Source organism: Cupressus sempervirens, chromosome 6 (assembly GCF_028749045.1).
Source record: "Cupressus sempervirens isolate cs-2001-9-10 chromosome 6, ASM2874904v1, whole genome shotgun sequence".
Classification (NCBI taxonomy): domain Eukaryota; kingdom Viridiplantae; phylum Streptophyta; class Pinopsida; order Cupressales; family Cupressaceae; genus Cupressus; species Cupressus sempervirens.
This window is the reverse complement of record NC_143123.1, coordinates 127,942,867-127,967,792: the sequence shown is the minus strand read 5'-3', so window position 1 is coordinate 127,967,792 and position 24,926 is coordinate 127,942,867. Positions and strand designations below refer to the sequence as shown.

The 24,926-nt window shown below is 33.7% G+C and overlaps 1 protein-coding gene across 5 annotated transcripts in view; it reads left to right on the top strand.

Moving 5' to 3' along the window:
* Positions 1-24,643, top strand: part of LOC149551559 (uncharacterized) — an 83,701-nt gene extending 59,058 nt beyond the window's left edge. For 4 of the 5 annotated variants that reach the window (XM_089787052.1, XM_089787055.1, XM_089787054.1 and 1 more), the window contains 2 exons: positions 19,929-21,040; positions 21,532-24,643. In XM_089787052.1, the coding sequence (XP_089643178.1) occupies positions 19,970-21,040; positions 21,532-23,874 (3,414 nt within the window). In that variant the 5' untranslated portion in view covers positions 19,929-19,969 and the 3' untranslated portion in view covers positions 23,875-24,643. Of the gene's footprint in view, positions 1-11,589; positions 11,994-19,928; positions 21,041-21,531 lie in introns of those variants that run through there. The other variant, XM_089787053.1, reaches the window with a different exon arrangement.
* The last annotated feature ends 283 nt before the right edge of the window (positions 24,644-24,926 follow it).

The following is a 24,926-nucleotide window of genomic DNA, read 5'->3' as shown; positions in this document are numbered from 1 at the left end:
AGAACTTACACTTCCTAAAAAGCTACCATATTAAGGGGAAGTGATTAGCTCAAAGGTACTATGTCTCAAATTGCCACCTAGCTCACTTATAATGTTAGCATCTTATGTCGCAACTTATGGTGCCCATTAGATGTAGTATGTGCCATTTTCCATTTCTTGTCATAGGTTCACTTAATAATTTTTGACCTCATCATTTTCATAACTTCTAATTTTATTAAAAGCAAATGCTTCCACTGCAATGTACCTGGGGCAAATAATTAACCAATAATTTTAAAAAAACCTTAGTAAATGTGGATTTAAATTCACAAAATTCAAATAAATTAAATGGGATATCTAGCTTGAAATCCAAACAAATGAATGTATAGTTGAAGAATGAATTGATTAACCAATATGCATAAAAGTAAGGCTTTATTAGTGAATGTCTTTTATATTGTAAAATGATTCTATCATACTTAGGCCAAGATCCTTGCTTGCAAAAGTGATTTTGACATGCAAAAATGATTTTAACTCACATGAGTAAACTTACAAAACATTGATGATTGTTGAAGGTGTCCCTCCACTTTTTGTACTCATGTTTAAAGTGGGGTGAAGCTGAGATACACTTTTTTGGGAACTTGCTCGAGAAGGATTTGTCCTCCTTTAGTTAAAATCTTAACCGCATCAATTTAACAAAAATGAACCAATATTGAAGACATCAAGTAAGCATGCAATAAACATATAATAATAATGTACACTAGTGATGAAATTCAAATTCTCTATGATGTGATGATGCTCTCATGTGATTGTTCCTCTTTTGCATGATTCAAAATGGACAAGGAATGTCCTCAAGTACATGAACATAACACCCAAATTTAAATATGTCCTCTAGGTTGTTTCACAATGACTTGTTGGAAAAGGATAACAAGGTTCAATATGAAATTTAAGTTTTGAAACATCAATGTTTTGATTTTTGTGTGAATTCCACGCCTACAAATTTGAACAGTCATGATAAACTGAAGGTTTAAAGGTTATAACTTATTCATGGGAATAGGTGATGATGGCAATAGATTGGAATTAGGCTATGAATCAATTTAATCATAGAAATATGCCACTTTTAGACTCCTTATTTCTAATGGATATTCTAATTGAAGTGGGTATTTTATTTAATTTATGTAAAAATATTTATGAAAGATCAAAATTGGTGCTTAAGATTGAAAGAGATACTATCTCGAGAGGACAAAGGGAGTGAAAGTGCATTTCCCAATACAGGAAAGGATGAACTAAAGAGTATTAGAGCTTAGCAAACATTTCAAAAATTGAAGGCCACAAAATATTGTGTTATGGGTGTAAAACCATGTGGTCATGAGGTTTGTGAGACATTATAGATCTAGAACATGAATTTGGAAGCAAGCTAGGGTACACCTTTGTATTGAAATAAATGGGTTGAAAGTAAGAGTTAATAAATGTAATTTGAGTTCCTTATGATGCGCCTTTAGAAGGTCAAACATCTCCCCTACACAAAGAGAGTAAGACATCTCTAGTCCTCATAAGCCATGAAAACTTAGAAAGAATAGAGAGAATCACTAAGAGGTTGAAAAATAACCCTCCTCTGATATGATAATGGGAGAGCATCTAAATAATAAATGTTCCTCAATCTTTGGTACCAAAGAGCATATTTAGTAAATATGACACTTAAGGAATATCGTGGTTTTGCTTAATGTGAAATTAATGGAATTAAACTCTAAGTTGTACAAGACTAACCCATAGGTTGCAAGGTGATTGAAGTCTAGTATATCTCTTGAAGGTGGGGTAGGGACTAGGGGGATGCGTCCACCATTGAACTTGAGATATGGATATGTGTATTGATGGAATTTTTAAAAGAGTGGTCTTCCATGCGTATCCATATAGATTGGAGGATACTACATAAATATTAATACTAACACAATTATTTTAAACCCCTTAAAATATTTAATGAATAAGTTGAAAAACTATTTATTGGTGATCTAACGATATAAATGTTAGTGAGGCATAATAAGGAATAAGCTATTGCAGTAATAAAAGTTTACTTTGGAAAGTTAGAAACCCCAATTCCAATGAACTTAAAATGTTTCTTAGGGCCCGTTTGGTTGCGGGAATACAACTGGAATAGTCATTGAGAATTAGAATATCAGATTGTATTCTTTGTTTGCTGTGTGGAATGGGAATGGGGAATAGGAATACATATTCCATTTTACCCCCAAAATGAGCATAGATCCATTCCCAAATCTACTTGTTATTGGAATGGAGAATAGGAACGAGAAGGGTTTCCACACACAAATCACTCTCTTCGGCATAGTGGAGTTTGTACAGCCATAAGACATTTTCACCCAGCATTCGAAACTTCAATCCGATCGTATTATATGTTTGCGGACATCATATGGCAATTCGAATTCAAAATACTTTATCAAAATACCAATCAACTCTGCAAAAACATTATCAGGAGGCCAAGCCATATAACCATGTCCGCCAAAGTACAAAAAATAGATGAAGTGATGTGGGGTCAAAGTATGACGTTGTGAGCTTTGAAGACGTGGTCTCCTCCTCCGCAGATGAGAATCTCTCACGCTCTTGAAATTGTTAACGATGTCAAGTGGGAGTATGACAGAGGAACTTGATGAAGGGGAATTCGATGCCTTGTTTTTGCTGCAACTCTTTCAACTTCCTCTCTTCAATGGCCACTTGCTTTTGGTGAGATATCACATCATGCGATACTAGACATTGGGTGGGTGACTATTGAATAGGTCATGAAAATTTGACCCAAAAACTGCTACCTCTTGTATGAATTCCCAATTAAATTTTAAATGAACCAAACACGAATGGAATTTCCATTTTCCATTCCCATTCCCCATTCCTATTCTCAATCTCATTTTCTATTCCTATGCTTGTAACCAAAAGGACCCTAATTGAAATGTGATATAATTACTTTAAAAATATATATATTAGATAAATTTATTTATTAAAAAAAAAAAAAAAAAAAAAACTACTCTATACTAAACTCTCAAGAGACAAGCTACAAACTTTACAATGATATTAAATTTGACATATTCATAATTAGATCATAATGAGTTGTACCACAAACTTTACAATGATAATAAATTTGACATATTCATAATGAGTTGTACCTTAAAGAAAATATGAACTCACCGAAAAAGAATTATGACTTAAAAAATCAATTCCAAGAATTTGACACTACACGAATTCCATATTGTCTTTTTTCCTTTTTCATGATAAATATTTGCCTATATATAAACGGCTATCCCAAACTTCAACTATTATGACACATGTAATGCGACAAACCCATAATAAAAGAATAACATCTTATTACATTAATTAATACAACCTAGTGGCCTTTTAAGGAACTACTTACAGTTTTGGCTTTAGGACGACTTTTCCCTTTAGTCTTTAATCGAGAGTAATTATAAAAGGGTCTTAAAAATAAATATTCTTCCACAAAAATGTTTTTGGGTGAGTAGCTATAAAAATAGAATATCATATGAGGAGACTTTACTCTATAAAAGATAAATAAAATATTATATTGAATTGACTTTCTTAAACTTAAATTATATTTGAGTTGTGGAAATAAGTAGATTCTATTGATATAATTGAAGGACAACGTATTATATTTTCCCCCTCACGTGATCTTCCTACTTGTCTATTGTAGGGAATAAAGCCGTCCATAAAAAAATTACAAGTTATATTGAATTATATGTTACATTTATAAATGAGTGTTAATATTTATTAAAAAGAATTGTTGAAGATTTTTTTATTATAAATGATGTTTAAAGATATGTTTATAGTTTTAGTAGTTTAATTTATATCAAATAAAGTAGCGTGTCCCTTTGATTTTTGTTAATGGATTGAATCATTTTAAGCGATATCTTATTATATTATATTTAACAAATTTATTCTACGTACATCTTAATGACCAATGACCTCTTTAATGGATAAGATTGTGTTTCATAACTTTTGGAATTCGTATATGTATTTGTTTTATATAATTTTTTTCGATGACAAACATCTTTAACACACACCCACACACATTTTCGGTGTCTAACTATTAGAATTCATTCACCCTTTGTTAAAATATTTCCAATTGTACAATGCATGTCATCTGCTGGTATTATTTTTTTCATTTTATTTCTAGTCTTTATTTTAGTTGTGATGTTGCTTTGAAATAACTATGATTTATCACAAATTGATTGTTGCATCTTGATACTGGATCATGTAGTATGATCTAAAATAGTGATGATGAAAAACCTTACACAATTTAATCCAAAAATGCAAGAATCTAGAAAATAAGTTGGGTTGAGTACCATTTTCTTTGCACCCTTTAGTGTTAGGATTTCAAACCACAACATATTGTGTGATGGGTGTGAGCCCATGGGGTCATGAAGCTTTTGATTCATTATAGATCTATAATATGAGTTTGGAAGCAAGGTAGGGGACACCTTTGTATTGAATAAAAGGTCAAAAATAGGAAGTAATAAGTGCAATATGATCCCTTTTGGTGTGCCTTTAGAAGGTCAACGATCTCTGACAAGAAGAAAGCATGACATCTCTAGTCCTCATAAGCCACAATAGTTTAGAAAGAGTCAACAAAATTTCAAAGAGGCCAATGTTACTCCAAGTTTTTGGGGGTGGAGATGACAAGGGATGGGGAGACAAGTTTATTGGATGAAAATGTTTTTGCTAATTTGGGGAGGACAAGGGACTATATAAAATATTGGGAAAATTTAAAATATATAGGGAAGTTTGCATATATACATTACATCTATACGAGAATACAATTAAAACATGTCATTTGAACATTATAGAATCTTAACATTCAACATTTAACTACTTCAATACTAAATAGTTGATTGATTCAATACTCAATATGCATTCATAATTCAGAATTCATTCTCAATATGCATGTGATATTAAAAAAAACATACAAAATGCCCAAAAGATAAAGTGCTACCATATAGTTTCAATATAAAAATCAAAATACAGAAAAATAAAGAATATTGTTGCTTCTATACAAATCTTTGCAGGTCATTTTGACAATTTTGGTTTTTATGCATACAACACATACAATCCAAAGTAATGGATTCCTACTTTTGTATACAAAAGAATGGAGTTCCTACTTTATTGTATGCATATATGCTAAGGAAACCTATTGATGTAAAATAAACTCATGCTTAGAGACATATTACACTAACTTGGGAATAATGATTTATCTTTCTAGTAGCATCTAAATGTAGTTTCTTTATTTGTATTGAGATGTTATCTCAATACACATGCTTTAACTTCCAGTTGTCAAAAAATTGGGTCAAATCGTAGTCTAACTTTCTTACATAAATAGGTGGATAAGGTTTTTCAATTTAAATCATGGAAATTCTGCAATTTACCTATTATTGTACCTTGAAGTAGCTACCTATTATTGTACCTTGAAGTAGCTACCTATTATTGCAAATTAAGGATCTATATACTCCTCTGTAATGTTCAACATAGTAGACAACTAACAACATGGGAAAAAAAAACATCCAAGCAAGTATTTGAATTTTCAACAAAAAAAAAAATATTTTAGGGCAAATTTAGGTGGAGGGGCCCACATAATAATAATAAAATGTGCATTTCAAAACTTTTTTTTTTGGTTGATCCCACTCTTTTCCGCCAAGAGCGACTATTTGCTCTTAGGATGATTGAGGGTATAGACAAGCCATCCACAGTTGTCCCTAGGATGTATGATAATCCTAAAAAAATTGTTAAGTCCCTAAGTTTGTGGCATTTACCCTATGATTTTTTGAAAAATGGGGATGAGGTGGGGACCCCTTGTTGTCCCCCCTATCCTAGAAACATCTCTGGTTCGAGTACGAGGGATTTTAGGTCAAGGAAACGTCCTCAAGTGACACTAAAAGAGACTAAAAGAACATCCTTTAATATGATATTAGGGAGACATTTAAATGCAAAATGCTCTTCAATCTTTGGCATCCAAGAGCATATTTGGTATATATGGTACTCCTAATTTATATGGCAGTTTCCTCAATTTGAAATTGGTGAGAGAAAACTCTATGTTGTAAAAGAGGAACCCTTAGGTTGCAAGGTAATACAAGTCTAGTGTATGTCTTGAACGTAGGATGGGGGTAAGGGGGATAAGTCGGCCTTTGGATTAGAGATATAGATATGAGTAGTCATGAAGGTTTGAAGATTGTGGCTATCATCTAGGTGCATCCATATGAATTGGAGAATGTTCGCTAATTATCAGTACTAAGAGAAATGTTTGTATGTCTCTTAGATTAGAAGAGTTAGTTGAAAAATTGTGTGTCAATGATCTAGCACTATCAAATCAATTTCAATGAAATATAGCAAGAAAAAGGCTTTTCTAATTATAAAAACACTTTAGCAAAGTTGGAAAACGCAACCCCAATAAACTTTAAAAGTTTCTTAATTGAAGCTTAACTTGATTATTTCAAAATGATGCTAGCAAATCAAGAAACACGGTAGAAACTTTAGGACCACAGAAAATTTGACATGCCTAAAAATACAATTATAACATGACTTTCTTAAGATGTCTCTCTATATATACATCCATGAGAAAAAAATGTGACTTTAAGAAATACTTTTCTATATAAAACCATCTATGTCCATAATTCCAACTATTATGATACACAAAATGCTAGGAAACCCATAATTATAAAACTTAATCCGTGTTAGAGTAGTTAATACAAACTAATGGCCTTCCAGGAAGCAAATCGAAAACCCATGAAAGTTTTGGTCATGGGAATATTTCTTACTTTAGTCTTTAATCCATAGTTAAAAGAGACTTTCAAAATTAATTCTTGCCATAGAAATGTTTTTGGGTGAGTAGTTATGAAAATAAAATATTTATATTTGGAGACTTTTAGTCTAGTATAAAATATAAATATAATATAATATTGAATTGACTTTATAAAACTTAAAATTATAAAATTTCATTTGAGTCGTGGAAATAGTTTGTATTGAAATGATTAACGACATTAAATGATATATGTTCCCACTCACGTGGTGTTTGTACTTTCTATGGTAGGGAATCAAGCCATCTATATTATATTGAAGCTAAATTAATGCAAATAAGTAATGAATGTATAGTTAAATTAGTAAATAGAATTGTTGAAAGTAATGCGACTTCCCAAATCCACTTCATTTTGATGTTTCACTTGCATAAATATTATGCAAACATCACATAATTTTTTTAAATTGCTTATTTTAACGGAAAACATTTTTTTATGAAGCACTGTCTATAAAAAAATCATAATATATTGAAAAAACTCAACTCAAAATATACATTTGGTTTTTATTTAAACATCACATAGATTAATCACACGTTAAAATGAAAACACATATTTAATGATCTCACAATTAAACGTAAACACGTAATATAAATTAAAATTATATTAAAAAATGTGACCGTGCACATAGCGTAATGTAATTGTACTTAAAAAAAAATATGTTGCTAGAAAAATACATTCCTATAATACTTTTAATGGTAGAAAATTACATTCCTTACGTATGCGTAAACGTATACGCGTATGGAGTAAACTCCCGTATGGTATTTCCCTCCGTATTTCGCTGCTCATGATTGGCTACGTAAGCCTTAAGAATGATACGTGTAAAAATGGAACCCTTATGAAACCAATTAATAATTTTTATATAAAAGTAGAATATTGACACTCATGTGATTTGAGGCTATAAGTAGCATATGAAGATTACCTATGTAATTTCAAATGTATTTTCGCATTAGATAAATATAGGATAAGGGTCCAATTATTTTATACATAGATGGATGGCGTAGTGGGAAGTTGTAGGATGTGAGGAATTTAATATAATAATTTTTTAATAAAATATTATATCAATTATATCTTTTATTTAGTAAGACAAATGATTATAACAATGGGTAATTTTTCAAGAGAATTTATATATAATTAATATTGTATTAAAAGTTTTGTATACATTTATTTAATTTTTTTTAAAAAAATCATGGTATATTAAACAATCAAAATATAGTGATATTGTTATGTAGTGTGTTGTGATATAGAAATATTGTTTATTAATAATTTATTAAGATTGTTGTAAGAAAATGACAATTAAAAGTATATATTAAAATCATTAATCAATAGATTAAAAATATTGTGTAATATAAATATATTTGTAATCTAGTAGAGAATTTTATATTGTGGCTTTACCACTAACTAAAAGGTACTACATAAACTAAATACATTAGTGATCTAGTATCAAAATTGATATTGTGATTTCATCAATAGTAAAAAGTATTATAAACTAGACGCATTGGTGATTTAGTAGAGAATTTGGTACATAAGGGTAGATTATACCACAAACTCCTTGAAAACTAGACATCAAGGTGGCATCTTGGTATCTAAAGTGTCTTGTTTGATATGATAGAGTTAAGTTTGCAAACTATATGCCTACTTACTAAAGTTTTCGTACACTTGGAATCAATCTCTCAAAACAATAGAGAGATTGACATGTTGAAGAGCCAAGTTAGTGTAGAATGATTGTAGTTAACTTTCATGAGGAGAGCAAGAGGTAAAGAATGCAGCCATACAATGGAAATTTCAAAGAAGCGATATAAGTTGCTTGCAAATTCAATCACCACATTCTCTAAAATTTTGAAGATTAAGATTGCGATCTTCCATAACTAGGTGTGAACAAAGATAATTGAAAGTGAGGATTGGAGGGCACTCAAATTTTTTTTTGCACCCAAGCAAGTCTAGAAAACATTTCGAGTGGACTTGAAAGCATGATTATAGTAGGAAAGCATAAGTATGATTAACGAATCAAAGATAAGACCCAACAATTAACCTTGACATCCACACATGAAGGCTATGTGTTTTTTTCAGCCTTAAATAGAAAAATTGTATTCCTAATTAACACATAGGTTGTAACGAATTTTTTAGGGATAATTCTTTTGTTTATTACATTTAGAGGGAAAAGTATAATACTTGGATAAGAGGCTAGTCTAAGTCCTTAAGAAATTACAATAAAAAACACATTAATCTCGAGGGGGAGGGAGTGGTGAACTAGACCTTGAATCTCAACAATATTTTGTTGGTCAACTTGATTGAGTCTAAACACTGCTTGAGATCTAACCATAACCTTTATTAGAAATGAGATGTCCAAAGATCATTGAAAGTATGATAAATACCCCTTTTAAATAGTCACTTATCTAAGGGTGATGCATATGATTGAATAAGAGAATTTCTCCAAATGGAGGTCGAGGAGAAACTTAACCCATACTAGAGGGATTGATCATACTAGATGAGGTGCAAATAGATATCTTGTCAAAACCTACAACTACTATTAACATGAGTACAACCATTAGTTTTAAAGTAATGGATTAATTGGATCCTCCTTCCAAGGATTGTTTGTAATAGCAATTTGGGTAACCTATTAAACCTAATGTTGCCATGTTGCATTACTTTTCAAGGTGTGGTGTTATGTTTTCAAACGAGCCATATGTCTTGTGAATGTGGATAAATGATTCTTCAACCACCTTTGCCCTTTAGATGGATGTAGTGAGTCAAAGAAGTGGTGGGCATGCCCTTCTTGCCACCTCGCTTGGCCTGAAGGGGACTTTACATAAGATGAGCATGTTGGTTATAATAGGCTTTAAATGACAACCAAGACACCAAGATATAAATAGGCTAGCCAAGGAGATTTAGTTCATTGCTATGATTCTCCTAGTCATGAACAAAAATTGAATCTTCCAATTTAGAGGTTTGAATTTATTTTTTAATAAACTAGTTCCATATGTCATAGAGACGCTTCTTTTTTTGTATCTTCTTAGCCTAATAATTCTTTTCTTTTTATTTATAAAATTATCAATTTATAAAATTGTTTGGTAAAATTATATATAAATTGAAGATACCATTTTAAAATAATCAAATTAGTTGATTGATTTTTTTTATTTAAAAATTTGTAAAAATTTTCTTTATAATATGAATTGTGTTGCAAGCTTTGTTCCCCGGGGACACGTCCCCCCCAAAAAAACCAGTGTTTCGGGGACGGGGACGTCCCCGTCCCGGAAACTTCATTGGGGATTTGCATCCGTCCCCAATTTTTGAACACACAAAAAATTAAAAAAACTAAAAAAAATGTCACTTTTGCTGTCCCCATTTGCCGTCCCCCGCCGTCCCCAAAATTGGCAAAAAAAAATGCTGTCCCGAAAACCCGTCCCGCTGTCCTCTGCCGTCCCCGTCCCGGAAACTCGGGGGAACATAGGTTGCAAGGGACTACTTATTTCTATAATATAAAATGAATTTCTGAAAAATTAAAATTAAATATTCATATTAAGGAAATTGATTTCCAAATTTCCAAAGTTTAAATGAATATAGTTAACACATTAATATATACAATATTTCAATTAATAACTATGCTCCACGGGGACGCGTCCCCTGCCTCTGTACCCTAGTACCCGTACCGGGTACGAAACGGGGACGCGGGTACGGATTTTGGCCGTACCCTGCGACGTCCCTTTTTTGAAAAATTTAGAAACGTCCCCGAAATGGCCAATTTTTTTGGGTAGGAAACTTGGGGACGGCCAGCAGTATCGGGGACAGTTTTGCCGTCCCTTATCCGTCCCCGAAACTGCTGGCCGTCCCCTTTTTTCCAGTCAATCTGGTAAAGGCAAACCATCCCCAAAAAAACATTTTTTCCTAATTTTTGTTGTTCGTGTGGCCCCTAGTCATCTTAAAGACATAATAACAATATGCAACCCATATTTGGTCCATTAAAACACTAACTCTTCTACTCATTTTTCGATTTAACATACTTGCTAAGAGGAAGGAGAAAAACATAAGAGCAGTAGCAGCAATGAGCAAAGATTGTGTTTAGTGAGGCAAGACTGCGTTCGGTATTTACTATTTACTAACTATTTTAGTTGGACTTCTCTTTATTTCATTCTGATTTCAGCATGATACTTGAAGCCTTTAGGCATTTTAATTTTTGCTATATATGTATGTGATATTGTTATAATGGAAGCACTAAGTATTTGCCATTTGATAATATTCCATGTATTTATCTTCTAAAATGTCTATGGTGAATGGTTTATCAATGTTATGATATACATATTTGAATTTTGTCTCTATATTAAAAAAAATCCCCTATGTTTTTAATCGCCGTCCCCTAATGTCCCGTCCCCTAAATTTTGGCTTCGACCCGTACCCGTACCGGAAACACGTCCCCGTCCCCTAAAACGTCCCCGTCCCAGAAACTCCGTGGAACATAGATTAATAATAATAATTACTAAGCATTATATCGCTTAATAAACTGACTTAATTGATCCAACTATAATGATAAACTAACCCATTTATTATTCGACTATATAGATTAAAACAGTAACTTGAAGATTACTCGAGAAGAAAAGCATTTAAAATTCGAAGCAAGGATAAATAAAGAAAATTTATTTTAAAAAGACAGGGTAAATACAGGAAAAGTAATACACTTTACACCTGTGTATATGTACAAACATAATTCCCATGTAAGTCATGCGAGACAATTCCTATGAAATGAAGCATAAACATTCTTTGTAAACGAGACTTTGATAAAGGAAGCTGCAAGGATGCTCTAATATTTTTCATTTCCATCACTTTGTGGGAAATATTCAAAAATATCAGTCTCCATGGAAATCCTTGACCTTGGTGAGCCACCATCGTCATAGCTAACGATAAAACAAATACCATACAATATAACAAAATAAATGTTTGCACTCTTGGCATGTTGAACATAAATTGAGACATTCACTTCATTGATTAAAGCTCTCAATCTCCTTCGATTGTTTGACGACATCAGCTTTGAGTTCTCCTCCGTCTTCAGTTTTTCTTCTTTCGATTGGAGCCTTCATAGATCCTGTTACATGATTGATTGTGGGCAACTGGGACACTGTTCATCGTTATACCTATGTTGCTTGTACTACGCGAGCTATGAAGGAGTAGCTGGTAAGACGTACATTTTTTTCACTCGGTTTTTTTTCATACATTTTGTTGTTGTGGTAGACTAATACATGGTGCTTTGGTGCGATTGTTATGTTAAAGTTATATGTTTGGGTATGTATATTGTGTTTGTGGAGTGAAACCCAACAGAGGAATTCAATTTATACGGTGAACTGATCTTTCACGCGTAATGGCTTTGTAATTTATCAATTTTTGGTAATAATATTGGCATGCCATCTGAGACATTGGATATATCTTGCAATGTTTTTTTCGAAACGAATCTGAGAAATCCAATTGTGGGTACACTAAATTTGACGAGTAAACAAATTGGGAACTGGGTTTGGTGTACAGAGTTGGATATAACATTATAGTTCTTTGATTTATTTTTGAGATTTTTGAAGAGCCTGTGCCCTTTCTGCTGGACTGGTCGTTAGTGATGTTCGTGCGATGCATTTAATGTTTTAACTTGTTTTTGTTTGCTGTAAGTTGCTGCATTTCTCACCATGTTATTTAATTCCATGTCTTGTTTTTGGTGTTGACTATATAAAGCTTTAATTTATGGGTGTCTTCAATTCCAATTCCATCCTTGTTGAGAACAAGCTTTTTGTTTTGGCTTTTGAATGGATTTTCATTTCACCTTGTCACGAATTTTGAGAACGGGGGTGGATTTGGATAAGATGGTTTACTGATTTGGGACCTCAATGTATTTGGGTTTCTTCAATCATGACAAAGGTTATAGTGTTGTATTTGTCAAAAGCTTTCTCGGAAACTGTTCTTCTTGGCACAATTTTTACTGCGGTTAAGACAGAGAACTTAGCAATCAGCTGGCATAACAAGGAACTCTTTTCACTCAGGGAATCTATATATCTGTCGGAAACTTCATGCTTCACATGTTGCCTTATATTAGGTTGTGTTTTTCTCTGTTTAGTGTTCTGCAATGTGGTACTAAATTTTATCATCAATATTATGCTGTTATTGGATTAATTTCCATTAGATCAATGGATAATTTTAAAAAAAGTATGCTTCACGTAATTTAAATTTGTGTACCTGAAAGGTGTTTCAGATTTTATCCTTCACTTAATTGGAAATTCGAATTTATGTTCCTGAAAGGATAATGGAAAATAAACATAAGAGAAGACCAAAAGTCTGATTTTATTCATGCTACTGTCAGCAACTTGATTATCAAGGTTTCTATTTGAACTGCAGTAGTTTTTTAATAAGCTGGTTCTATTCCATTATCCAGTAAAGACAAATATTTTAAGTCTTCTTGAAACATTGGCAGAATGTTTTTTTCTTCGAGAAGACTCCTACATTAATGCATGGTGAACAAGCCAAGCTTAAAACAATGATCAATTCATTGTTTTGGTTGTTAAGAAGATTCTGCAATGGTAATGCCAAAATCTATGAAAAAATGCAGCTATTTAATCCATTGTAAGGCTAGAGAAGTGGAGGAAAATTAGCAGCAACATTTGGCAATACAGTTCTTTTCACAGCTATGGAATTCAAAATTTTGTACAATGCATATAGAAAATAGCAAAATGAACCATGGTAGTTTTCCTAAGAATATTAACAAAAGCAGCTGGCTTAATTGTGTGATAAAAAAGGCTACATAGAACTGGCAGCAAGTAATTGGCTGAGCATTGGAAAAACTATATGGACAATGTTAGAGTGACCTGCAAGTATTGGATACACTTCTCTGTGCCAAGTTATTGAAGGCTTAGGAGATTATTGCCTGGGAATTTAACAAAAATCATGGATACCAACAATTTTTTCTGATTTAGTTTGAAGTTTGGTGATGCTTTGTAGACAAGTTCAACAACTGAGATAGTGAATGAGCTGAAAGGTGTACCCATCTTACCAAGAATTGGTCTGGATAATGCATTGCTAGTTGCCTATTGTATCACAGCAATGAGGATCTCTACAAAAGGATCACCTAGGCAGAAAATAAGTCTCAATTGAATTTGCTTCTATGCATCTTGAGATGGCATTGCTCCTAGCCTGGTGGGTGATGTGCTCTTGTTAACCATTCTCAACTTGCTCCAAGCATTACATATCCTCTAAAACATGGACCCTTTATTTACAAAGAATAGGTGCAGCAATTTTCTAGATTAATAGACAAATTTACCTTTTGGACTTTAGAGTAGTGACTAGCTTTTATTATGTTGCATTTTTACTGGTATAACTCAGGATGCTCTAAAGTATCTTCTAGTTTTAATCCCTTCTGGGCATTTCTTTTAATAGAATATTCAATATTGTTTAGAAATTCCATTAGGAAAGTAAAAATCATTAGACATCCTTTTCATAAATCAGGCCAATTAAAAGATGTTGATAATTTGACTGTATTTATTTTCCTTCACTTATAATAGTGTTATTCAACTTCAGTTTTCCTTTTTTCGGAAAACCATGTCTCTACTACTTTTATCTTGCTCTCTACTACTTTTATGTTACCCTATATATTGTTAAATTTTGTCCTCATCAGTTTTGACTTGACCAAGCATGGGAGTACACCTAAATCTGCAAATCTACGTACAACTGGAATATGCTTGAATAGCATAGACATCACAGGAGCACTATTTTGAAGAATACGAACAAGCATGCTCAATCAAGGACAGGGAATTTTCTTATGCTCTTCTGACAATTGTGTTAAGCAAGTTTGGCAAGCTAATTTTGGACTTGGATGACTTAGTGGGAAACTCAGCCAACACCTGGCAATTAAAAGAAAAAAATAATATATACAAATTTAAAAAATCATTTAAATTTATATATGAAAAAAGTTTTAATAGTTAAAATATATATATTGAGTTGATTATAAGAGTTTTTGGGGATCGGCATTTGAAACTTTGATGATATTATGTATATGTCTATGGAACTGCTTACTGATATTTTGTCAGTCATTAATTTTCATATTTAATCTATGCTATATATTTATTTTGATGTGTACGCATTACACTTGGCATGAAACATATCATTTTTTTCTATTTTTTGGGAATATTACAGTGCTTTTTTAATTTTCCTTTTTTTTTCATTTTGATGCACCCATCTGATTGCCATGCAAATAGAATTCTACTGCGATGGGAATTGACTTAGCATGCCAATTCTTAATGCTGGTAGGCAATTGGATTCGGGCTTATTGTTATATGCTTAATTCTCTTGGTCATCCTTTATAGTGTGCAGTTTTGTTTTGTTTTTGTTTAGTTGTCAAGATATTCATTGTGGGGATACAATGTCTGAATTAATAGAACTCTTGACTTTGTTTTGTTTCCATTAAAGTACACATTACAATGCATGTGTTGAGTTTATAAGTTATGTATTCAGAATTTACTTGTGAACCTCAACTAAAAGCGATGTTGGAATAAAAGATTTCAGAGGATTAAATGCAGGATTAATGAATGGGGCTCTTCACATTTTGGCATCTGTTTCTGGAGGTTTAAGTTTTATTCCCTTAAAAATTTGAGGGACAAGTTTCAAATTCTTCATTTGGTTTTATTCATATGATTCACTGGGTTAGTTTCTTTAGATATGTTGAGGTATGTTTTACTGAAGTTAAATAGACTTAACAAATAATGTGTTAAGTTGAATAGGTAAATGTAATAAACTTTTTATGAGAACTAACCATATCAAGTGAATCCAATTTAAAAGACCATGTTAAAACAGATCTGGACAGATCTTAGATATTGGATATTTCTCTGGATTTCAAATATGATCCTGTTACTCTGTACAATTTTGACACTATAAAGCGTAAAATTGACAAAATTATGATTTTTACATATTGTAAGACTTGACCATTCTTGTAAAATTGGATCCTTTACAGATCTTTCATAAAGGGTGCTCTTGAGAAAACGGTAGGTGTCAAGGTCCATAAAATAGATGACTAAATTAATATGGAACCCAATGGTTCACCGACACTTTTCTAGCAGGGACATATTTAAACAGGTTTGAATATTTTGTGCTGGCTGATGGTGCTGTATCCATGCAATTGGTTATCCAATTTTCAGATTTGATAGACAATGAATGAGTCTTTTGATGATTTTCTTTGTGGGGTATCTCAACCAGTTTCCAGTACTTGTGAAATTTGGATATATGCAAAAATATTATTTGTGTGTTAACCTTTACAATTTACCTTCAAGAATTGTTTGAAGTATTATCTTACACAGTGTTTGGATGGAAGGGTTTTACCCTTTCAATTGGCCATGTTTGAATTATATTCAACTGAGTAATTCAAACAGCAATCATAGAGTTGAGTGTCAAATGAGAAGATTTCTTTCTGGAAGTGCAGTTTCAGATTTCAGTGGATTGATAAATATATGGCAGTTATTATCGTTTAACAAAAAGGAGCTAGAGGGGTCAAAGGTGGATCATAAAGACTAAACTAGATGAAGTTGTTCACAAAGTGGTCCTGGCAAATTGAGTTCAAGTGATTCAAGTTGGAGCATCAGGGATATTCAAGTCTTGGTGTGCAGATGGGAACAAATAGATCTTTCTTTGGAAAAGAAATAAGTTCCTAACACTAAAGCACAGCATGTACATGCATGGGTGAATCTTAAATAGAGGATAAGATCTTTTTGTGAATAACTCACCTCACATGGTGCACATTTTCTAGAAGAATATGCCATGCCAGCCATTTTAGTCTCTAGATGATTAAGCCAATGAGAACTCATTACAATATTTAAAAAACTAAAAATAGAAGTTATTTTAGTACAAAATGATAATATTATCACATCATGGAAGTAATATGATATTTTGTTGACGCTGTCCATTGTTTTACTCTTATGTTAGAAGGAGACATAATCGAATTTTCTGGATATAGATGCCAAAATATTGTTGAAAAGTAGAATGGTTAATTTACTTGGATTAAGAGGGAAATTATCTCTTATTGACATAAGGGATGGTCTAGTGTTCTTTTGTTTGGCATTGCATGCCCCAGTTTGAAGAAGGGCAGCTAAAGGAATTGGTAGTTGCAAATCTGGAATTTGTACAGATTTTCAACGTGCAGCTCTTCTTCCAAATTCATTTGCTCTTAAGATTGCCCAAGTTTTCTAAATCATGAATATACCTATAAGGTTTCAACTTTCAAGAACAAATTACTATCTTTTGAAAAATTGTTGTTCAGGTGTGGCCAAACTTTCTTACCCATTTGCTTATCGGTTGGACCAATTGTTTTCCATTTAAAGCTTTATATTTGGTGGATATTTGTTATGAATATTTCTAAATTTAAAGTGTATACATGAAGTTAACTTTAAAAAAAGAGATTAATGAAGTCGGTACCTTAGTGGTATTCTAATTCATTTTCTGCAACATTTCTACACAAGTAGAAGAATAAGATACTCAAATATAAACGATGTTTTATGAAACTTTAAATGCTCGAGAGAATTAAATTTGTTATTTGACTTCAATTAGTCTCACAAATGAAAAATTGGTCCAACTTCTGTTTCAAATATGAGGTCTTCCAATCTTATTAAATATAACTCTGCAAACTACTTCATGGCTCCAAATGCCTACAGGACCAACAAAATTCTTTGCTTTATCAGTGATTACATTTTTTCTATTTGCTCAGTAAATGGAAGTGCTGCATGCATGTACATCGGTGCAAGTTTAAAGTGATAATGCTACTGAATTTTAGATTGAAAGCTCAGGCATTACAACTTTTTGGTGATAAATATGGATAATTGTATCCATAACAAGACTATTTTTTCCATTGATTTAGTGCTTGAACCAATAGATAGATTTTTTTTATCAGGTGTCGCAGACCTTGTGTGGACAAAATATTTTGAAAAGTGTGATGTACTGTTTAAAAGTAATCATTGCATCATATGAAGCATTTGTTTTCATTTTTTCCTCTCATAAATTACAAGCACCTTTCTGAGCACTAGGCATCTTTGAGTTATTCCGAAGCTCTCTTTTCTCATTTCCTCATTTGAGCAGGAGCAAGGAAGTTCTCTACTTTGTCAGGAAGTCCTGTTTTACATTTGACCAATAAATGGAATTGCTGTATGTATGGTGTCTACTTCATGCGATGATGCTCCTGGATTTTTTTATCGTGGATCAGGCATTACCTTTGTTGATGATAAATGTGGAAAATCATTTCCATGCCAAGACAAAGCTTGGCCACTGCTTTAGTGCTTGAACCATTGCATAGATTTCTCTATTAGAGTAGTTGACCCTGGCTGGAGAAAATACTGTGACTGATGTTATGTAATATATATCATAAAACAAATATTACTGTAGATAATGAATCAGTTGTCTTAATCTTTGTCTATTGTAGAGTATATCAACAGTTTGAGCAGAAGGCATCTTTGAGTTATTTGGAAACTTTACTTTCTCATGTCCACTTTTTGGATACATGGTTAACCATTTGTAAGGTCACAAAGGGACATTCAATTGTGGAATATGGCATATGAAGTTTTTGTTGTACATACTTCTTGGAAAGCCTTCTCAATTGAGTAAGTTGTAATTTCATTACTAAGCATAGTCCATTCCATTATTGTTACATTCCAAAGATCCACATGGATTCCTTGAACATTAATTTCAATTCAAGATGCATGATATTTTTGTGGGATTGGGATCTTTTGTAAATTTTGTGTGGAAATGATCCTTCTCAATATTATTGAAGGGTAGACTATATCCACAAAAGTGATTACATACCTAATAAAGGTACCAGAAGCATTAGCAAATAGGAATGGCAAGGCATTTTAGAGCTTGAATCTAGTTCTGAAGGCTATCTTGCAGTAAAATGTGAACCAGTGAAGGGCATCATTTCACACTTAGTTGCAGTTTCATTTATGAATCAATGCTAGAATCAAAGATGTTTTTCCAAAGATTCTAAATTTTCAGAAATATTTCTACCGTAAAGAGAAAGTTTCTAGAAACCTGGAATTGCATAACATGTGATTTGGTAAACAAGAAATGCTTTCGAACAGTTATAATAACATTATTAACAGTAACATAACAGAGTTCTACAGAAAAATCTAGATCTGGTTCCTCTTCTCATGAGTATCATTACGTTGCTATTGATGTAAATGGTGTGAAATTCGATCAAGTAGAAGGTAGACAGTATGATTATGAGTGGTGTTTTGTGGTTTGTTTTGCTCTTCTTAGTTCTACTGTTTTTCTTTATTTCGAATAAAATAATTTTTATATACTTGAATTCCAGATTCTCATTTTGTCTTGTGATTTGAAATTTTAGTGAAGGGATATTCCTACTCGATGCAATTCAGAGGTAGGCTTCACTTAGTGTGGTGCCTTGAATTTGGTCCAATAAATACTTGTTTTTTATGGGAGCTGCATTTTTTTTTGTATTTACTAATGATTTTGTGAACATTTACATAGCCTCATTATCTGTCTTTTCTTAGATTTAAGGGAAGTGGAGACCTTTGTGCAGAAGTCTTGATCTGGATACTTAATTCATAATTGATTAAGCAAGTTATTTTTCATTTTTTCATCCCAATAATGAACGTCCAGTAAACAGAAGGGCTTATTAACTGAGATCGCAAAATCAGATTGATGGAAAAATGCCACCCATGGGTAGAAGGCCTATTGATTCTTAATCAACACCTTTAAACGCAACTAGAACATCATGCATTTCTTTTGAATTTAAATGGTACAAACGGTGATGGGTTGTAAATTCTTAATATTGAACTTCTTCGATGATAAAAGTAGTTGACAGCTTAGTTACATTAGCAAGTTAAACAATTTTCTTTTCCAAACAAAGGTATGTTGCAATATCTATTAAGAATTGACTTGCAATCTTGCTGGTAGTCCTTCCAAGTGGAATATCATAATAGTCCATTGAACTGATGGTGCTTGTTCTTGTAGTTTTAACTTTATGCCACATTTGTGTATTTTCTCTTGTGAATGCAATTTCTGTGAGTGCAGCATTTAGCATAAGTTTTGTAAATTGCATATCATGCTGTTTAACAGTTGTTTGCTTGTATGGGGCTGCAGACACAAGAGATTAGACTTTTTGAGTCCCTTAAGACTTCAATATGCAGCCTCTTGAAAATGGTGATGGAATAGTGGAAATGGAGGAAAAAATAGCACTTCCATCTCTAGCATGGGACCCTACTTGTGATGATAGCTCTGATCCTGTACAAGTATTTCCCAGAATTGGAGATCAATACCAAGTCAAAATACCACCTTTCGATCCCTCCAGGTTTTGCTACTGGAATGATGAAAATGAAAGTAAGGGTAGCAATGTACAGAATGATGACTATGAAGAGCTGTTTGCAGAAGCACTGTCTGTGCCTATAATGCAGATAACGATCTCTTCACCCAAGGGTTCACTAGCTGAGTCTGAGAAGGATTGCATAAATGAACCGTCTGTGGAGAGCCCAGATGTTACAAAGGAGTTGATTAAACCAGAGGTAAAGTTGGAACATGGATTTGAGCGGGATTCATCTGAAGAGAGAGATGAAAAGTGTGCTCCTGTGAACAACTTTGGTGATAACATGCCCAACATTCAGGACCATGTAGATTCTTCTATGGTATATACAAACATAGAAATCCCAGTAACTAAAGGAGATCCAGATGATGTTGGTATTGAATCTGCAGATACAGTTAATAATAATAATGCACCTGATGCACTTTCCTCAGGTAAAGGGCGGCGAAAACGCAAGGGAAAAGGAGGCTGGAAGAGAGTGAAAAAGGCAAAGGTAGAATTGTCAAAAGCTAGCAAACAGAAATTTGAGCCTAGTGGTCCTAATGATCACGGAGAAAAGCATTTGAACTCACGAAGCTTTATAATGGTTCCTGGTAGCCCACCAGAAGCCTGGACAAAGACTGAGGAGGATGTTTTTCTCCTTGCATTGTACATATTTGGCAAAAACTTCACCTCAGTGCAAAGTTTCATGGAGACGAAAAAAATGAAAGATATCCTAGATTACTATTATACCAAATTTTATGGAACAGAGTCCTATTGCAGGTGGGCAGAGTCTAGAAAAATTAAAAGTAGAAAGTGCTTTCAAGGACAGCGAATTTTCTCTGGATGGCGCCAGCAGGAGTTGTCAACGCGCTTGCTTCCTCATGTACCTGACCATTTGAAAGATAAGATACCAGATGTAAGCCTGTTTTTCCAATGGAAAATTCTGTATTATAGTTGTTGCAAAAGAGTAAAACAGAACATATTAGTCCACTAACATTTTCAGAAAACTTCTTAAGCTTTGGATTTAAAGTTTAAACTTATTAAATGCCAAATGCAGGTTTGACTGCAGAAAATGTCAACCTGGTTAGCATGTTAGGATGATCATCAAGCTGTGTCAAAGTGAAAAGCTATAGCATGGTTTCTTTAATCAGTGTTTATTTGTCTAGTTAAACTTCAATTTTAAGTTGTCGCTGTCATATTTTCTTCTTTGTGAATTTACTGCCATACAACTATAATTTGGTTAAGGATAAATATATTTGACATGGAATGTGGGGATCATTTGGAATGCATAATAACACCATGATTTGGTAGTATGCATCTGTGTTGCTACGGAACTTATTTTAAACTTCAATGGTGGATGATGAGCTAAAACAACTAATGTTGTTGTTAATATTGTGCTTATGACAGGCAATGAAAGGATTCACTGAAGGGCGGATTACTATTGAAGAATTTGCAAACGAACTGAAAACACTAGTGGGGTTAAACACATTTGTTCAAGCAATTGGAATTGGTAAAGGAAGCCATGACCTAACAGCACCTCTTATGGACCCCACGAAAACTAATCAGGTTGTTTCTGCTCGTTGTGAAATCCCAATGGGCAGAGCATGCTCTTCACTTTCTGCTGAAGAGATTGTCAAATTCTTGACTGGAGATTATCGTCTTAGCAAAGCACGATCTAATGACTTGTTTTGGGAAGCGGTATGGCCTCGTCTCTTGGCCAGAGGGTGGCATTCTGAGCAACCTGATGATCAGACATGTTTAGGTTCTAAACAATCTTTAGTATTCCTCATCCCTGGTGTACAAAAGTTTTCAAGAAGAATCTTGGTGAAAGGTGTTCATTATTTCGATTCCCTGAGTGAGGTTTTGAGTCGGGTAGCTTCAGAACCAAGGTTGCTTGATCCCCCAAAGCCAGAAATGGGTGAAATGATGGGAAGCAAATTGAAGCCAGAATGTCTCTGGACTGCAGAGATTGTAGAGGAACAAAGTGATCGAATGCGAGAATCTCCATGCTATCTTCAACCAAGATATCACAAAAGTGATATAGAGTCTTACGTGTTTACAATAATTGACACAAGTTTGGTCTCTGAAGGAGAGAATACAGGTTGTGTTCGACAAAACAGAATGTTACCCACAGAAGATCTATCAGCCTGTCTTCAATATGATTCTGGGGAAACAGAAGACCTGAATTCAGAGTTACTTGTGAGTATGGAAGCTAATGTTTGTAAACCTTCAATCCTGGACCCTTTGAGTACCTATCCATCTGAGTCCATACCAGCTTTAACACACAATGAGAACTCAGCAGAGCTTGATGAGGTACTCACAGCATCACCATCACCTAGCAGTGCTCCTCCATCATCACAATCTGAACAGAATGGTAATTATAGCACTGGTCTAATGCTGCAAACTGGTGCTTCAGCACCCACTTCAGAAGAAGGCACAGTTTACTCATCCTATAGTGGCAGAGGTAGAACCTGGGAACCAAATGACGAAGGATGCAGTTATCCTACTCAGGACACTTGTGATGCGGTTTCACACAATGAACTGCCATTTTCATGCAATAATCTTTCCTCTATCTCAAAACAGAGGAGATTAAATATATCCAGTTGTGGTGACTGTGAGGAAGCAGTTTCTAGATTGATAGGATCCAATGCTTGCACAGACCATAAACTTATTGCATCTGGCAAAGAAGTGAAGTTTGAAACCAGGAAAGAAATCCCTTCATCTGTTGTAGAAACTGGCAAACCAGAAAAAGGCAAATGCATAATAGCTTCAACTCAATCAGACGACATGAAAAGTGATAAAGATCTTTCAACTCTTCAAGGTGGATGTTGGTCTTCTTTCAGTAGGACTAGTAATAATGCACTATATTCTAAGCTTTACAGGTTCAAATCTCAGAAGTCACCTGATTTAGCCTCTTCTCAAGATCCCTCAGAAAGTGTAATGTTGAGTACTGTCTCAGGAGTGGGAACTGCACACATGGAATCTACAACGAAATCGGAAGACATTTCTTTTTCTCAACATGATAATGAGCACTCTCAAGAAAAAGCAACAAATATGCAACAGCAATCCTCAAGTCCAACATATGGAGATACTTGGAAATCACTATACTCTCAGTCGGAGCAAGAATCTAGGCATTACCAAGAGCAACTAAATGACTTACAAGCAGGACTTGGGGGCAGCCCTTTTGTTGAAGGTGTGAATTTTCAAAATTCAAACACTCAGAAGATTCCTACACATTCTCAGGAGCATCCCAAACAATCAGGGAAAGCAGAGTCTGTAAGTCATGTTCCAGGTGATGGCCAGACTCACGAAATGCTTGAAAATAATGCACAAGGGTCTCAAGTGGAAGGACGAAGGCAAAGTACTAGGAATCGCCCACTGACTGCAAAGGCTTTGGAAGCATTTGCATCCGGTTTCTACACTGCAAAGCGGCGAAAAGGTGTGAAGAATACTGCTAACACAGATACTTCTCATACCGCAACCATACCTAGGAAGTGTATATATGACCCTGGCTTTTTGCCTAATGGATCTAGCTTAGATAATAGTGATATCACCATAGTAGATACAAGTATGGAATCTGTAGATGGCGAAGGAAACAATGATTATCAGGTAGGACATAAAGCTCGAAATGGTCACAAGAGGAGAAGAACCCATGCAGTGATGAAAGTTCCAAAGACCAGCTTTTACACAGAAATTTTAGAACGGGATGGGAAGGAAGATGTGGTTAGTGGAATAATGGTTTCTGAATAGAAGGCAAAAGTATAGCAGCAGCAGTAGCCTGAACTTTCAAAAAACGCAGAACCTGTCAAGTCAAATTTGTAGATTTCAAGCAACTTGTATGTAAAAATCAGTACAGATACGCTTTCTAGTTTCTATTGATGGTTTTAAGGATATGTGGATAGGAGAAATAAAATTAAAATTTATTTGTTTCCAAAAGTCATATTGGCTGGATAAGAATGGTACTCACCATCAGCTAGGCACATCAAGTAATCTGGCAGCCACTGCAAGGCCACTTCTTTCTGGTCTATGTTTACATGGGCTATAATCCTCATAATTGAAGATCTGATAGACACATTGTCATCATAGTCATCTTTGCAGAGCTGAATTACAAATTACCGGGATCATAAAACTTTTTAGCGAAAACTTTCGAAATAGTGATGAGCAACTGACTTTTCTGCTGTAATGAGGATTAACCACTTTAAGCCATATTTTGAATTTCTTCTCATTCTTCCACGGATAAAAGTCAAACAATAGTATTTTGGTAAGCTTTTTCTGTCTAGGTTCTCTTTGATGTAGAGACACCAATTATTACGTGTCCGTAACCTTCAAATAATCCATATTTCTTTTTCTTTTCCATGTCTAGTTTGATGGTGAATTGACACATACTGGGCTTCAAACTGGAAATAGCTCGCTAACTTGTCCAGTACCCTTTTTTTCCTTACAGAGGCTAAGTGATTGTTGGAAAATGCCTTGCCAGCTCAGTGTGTTAATAAATTGTACTTTTTTGTACTAAGAAAAATGGTCTATGAAAATGTGATTTTTTCGTGAAAAACAGATTAAACTGTATGCAGCACTGAAATTTTTCTCAGCTGATCAATAAATAGAATAATATTCTGATGGGTCTGTTTGAATTTTCTTGAAAATGTATATATAATTCACAATTAAGTCGGGATTAGAATTCTGTAGCTATGGATTTTAATGCCACATTCTTTTAAAAGGATAACCTTGTAACTGAATGCTAATTGGTGGCATTAGCAAGAAATTTACTCTGGTCCAAAGCTTCCCCACATAATAGGATAGCA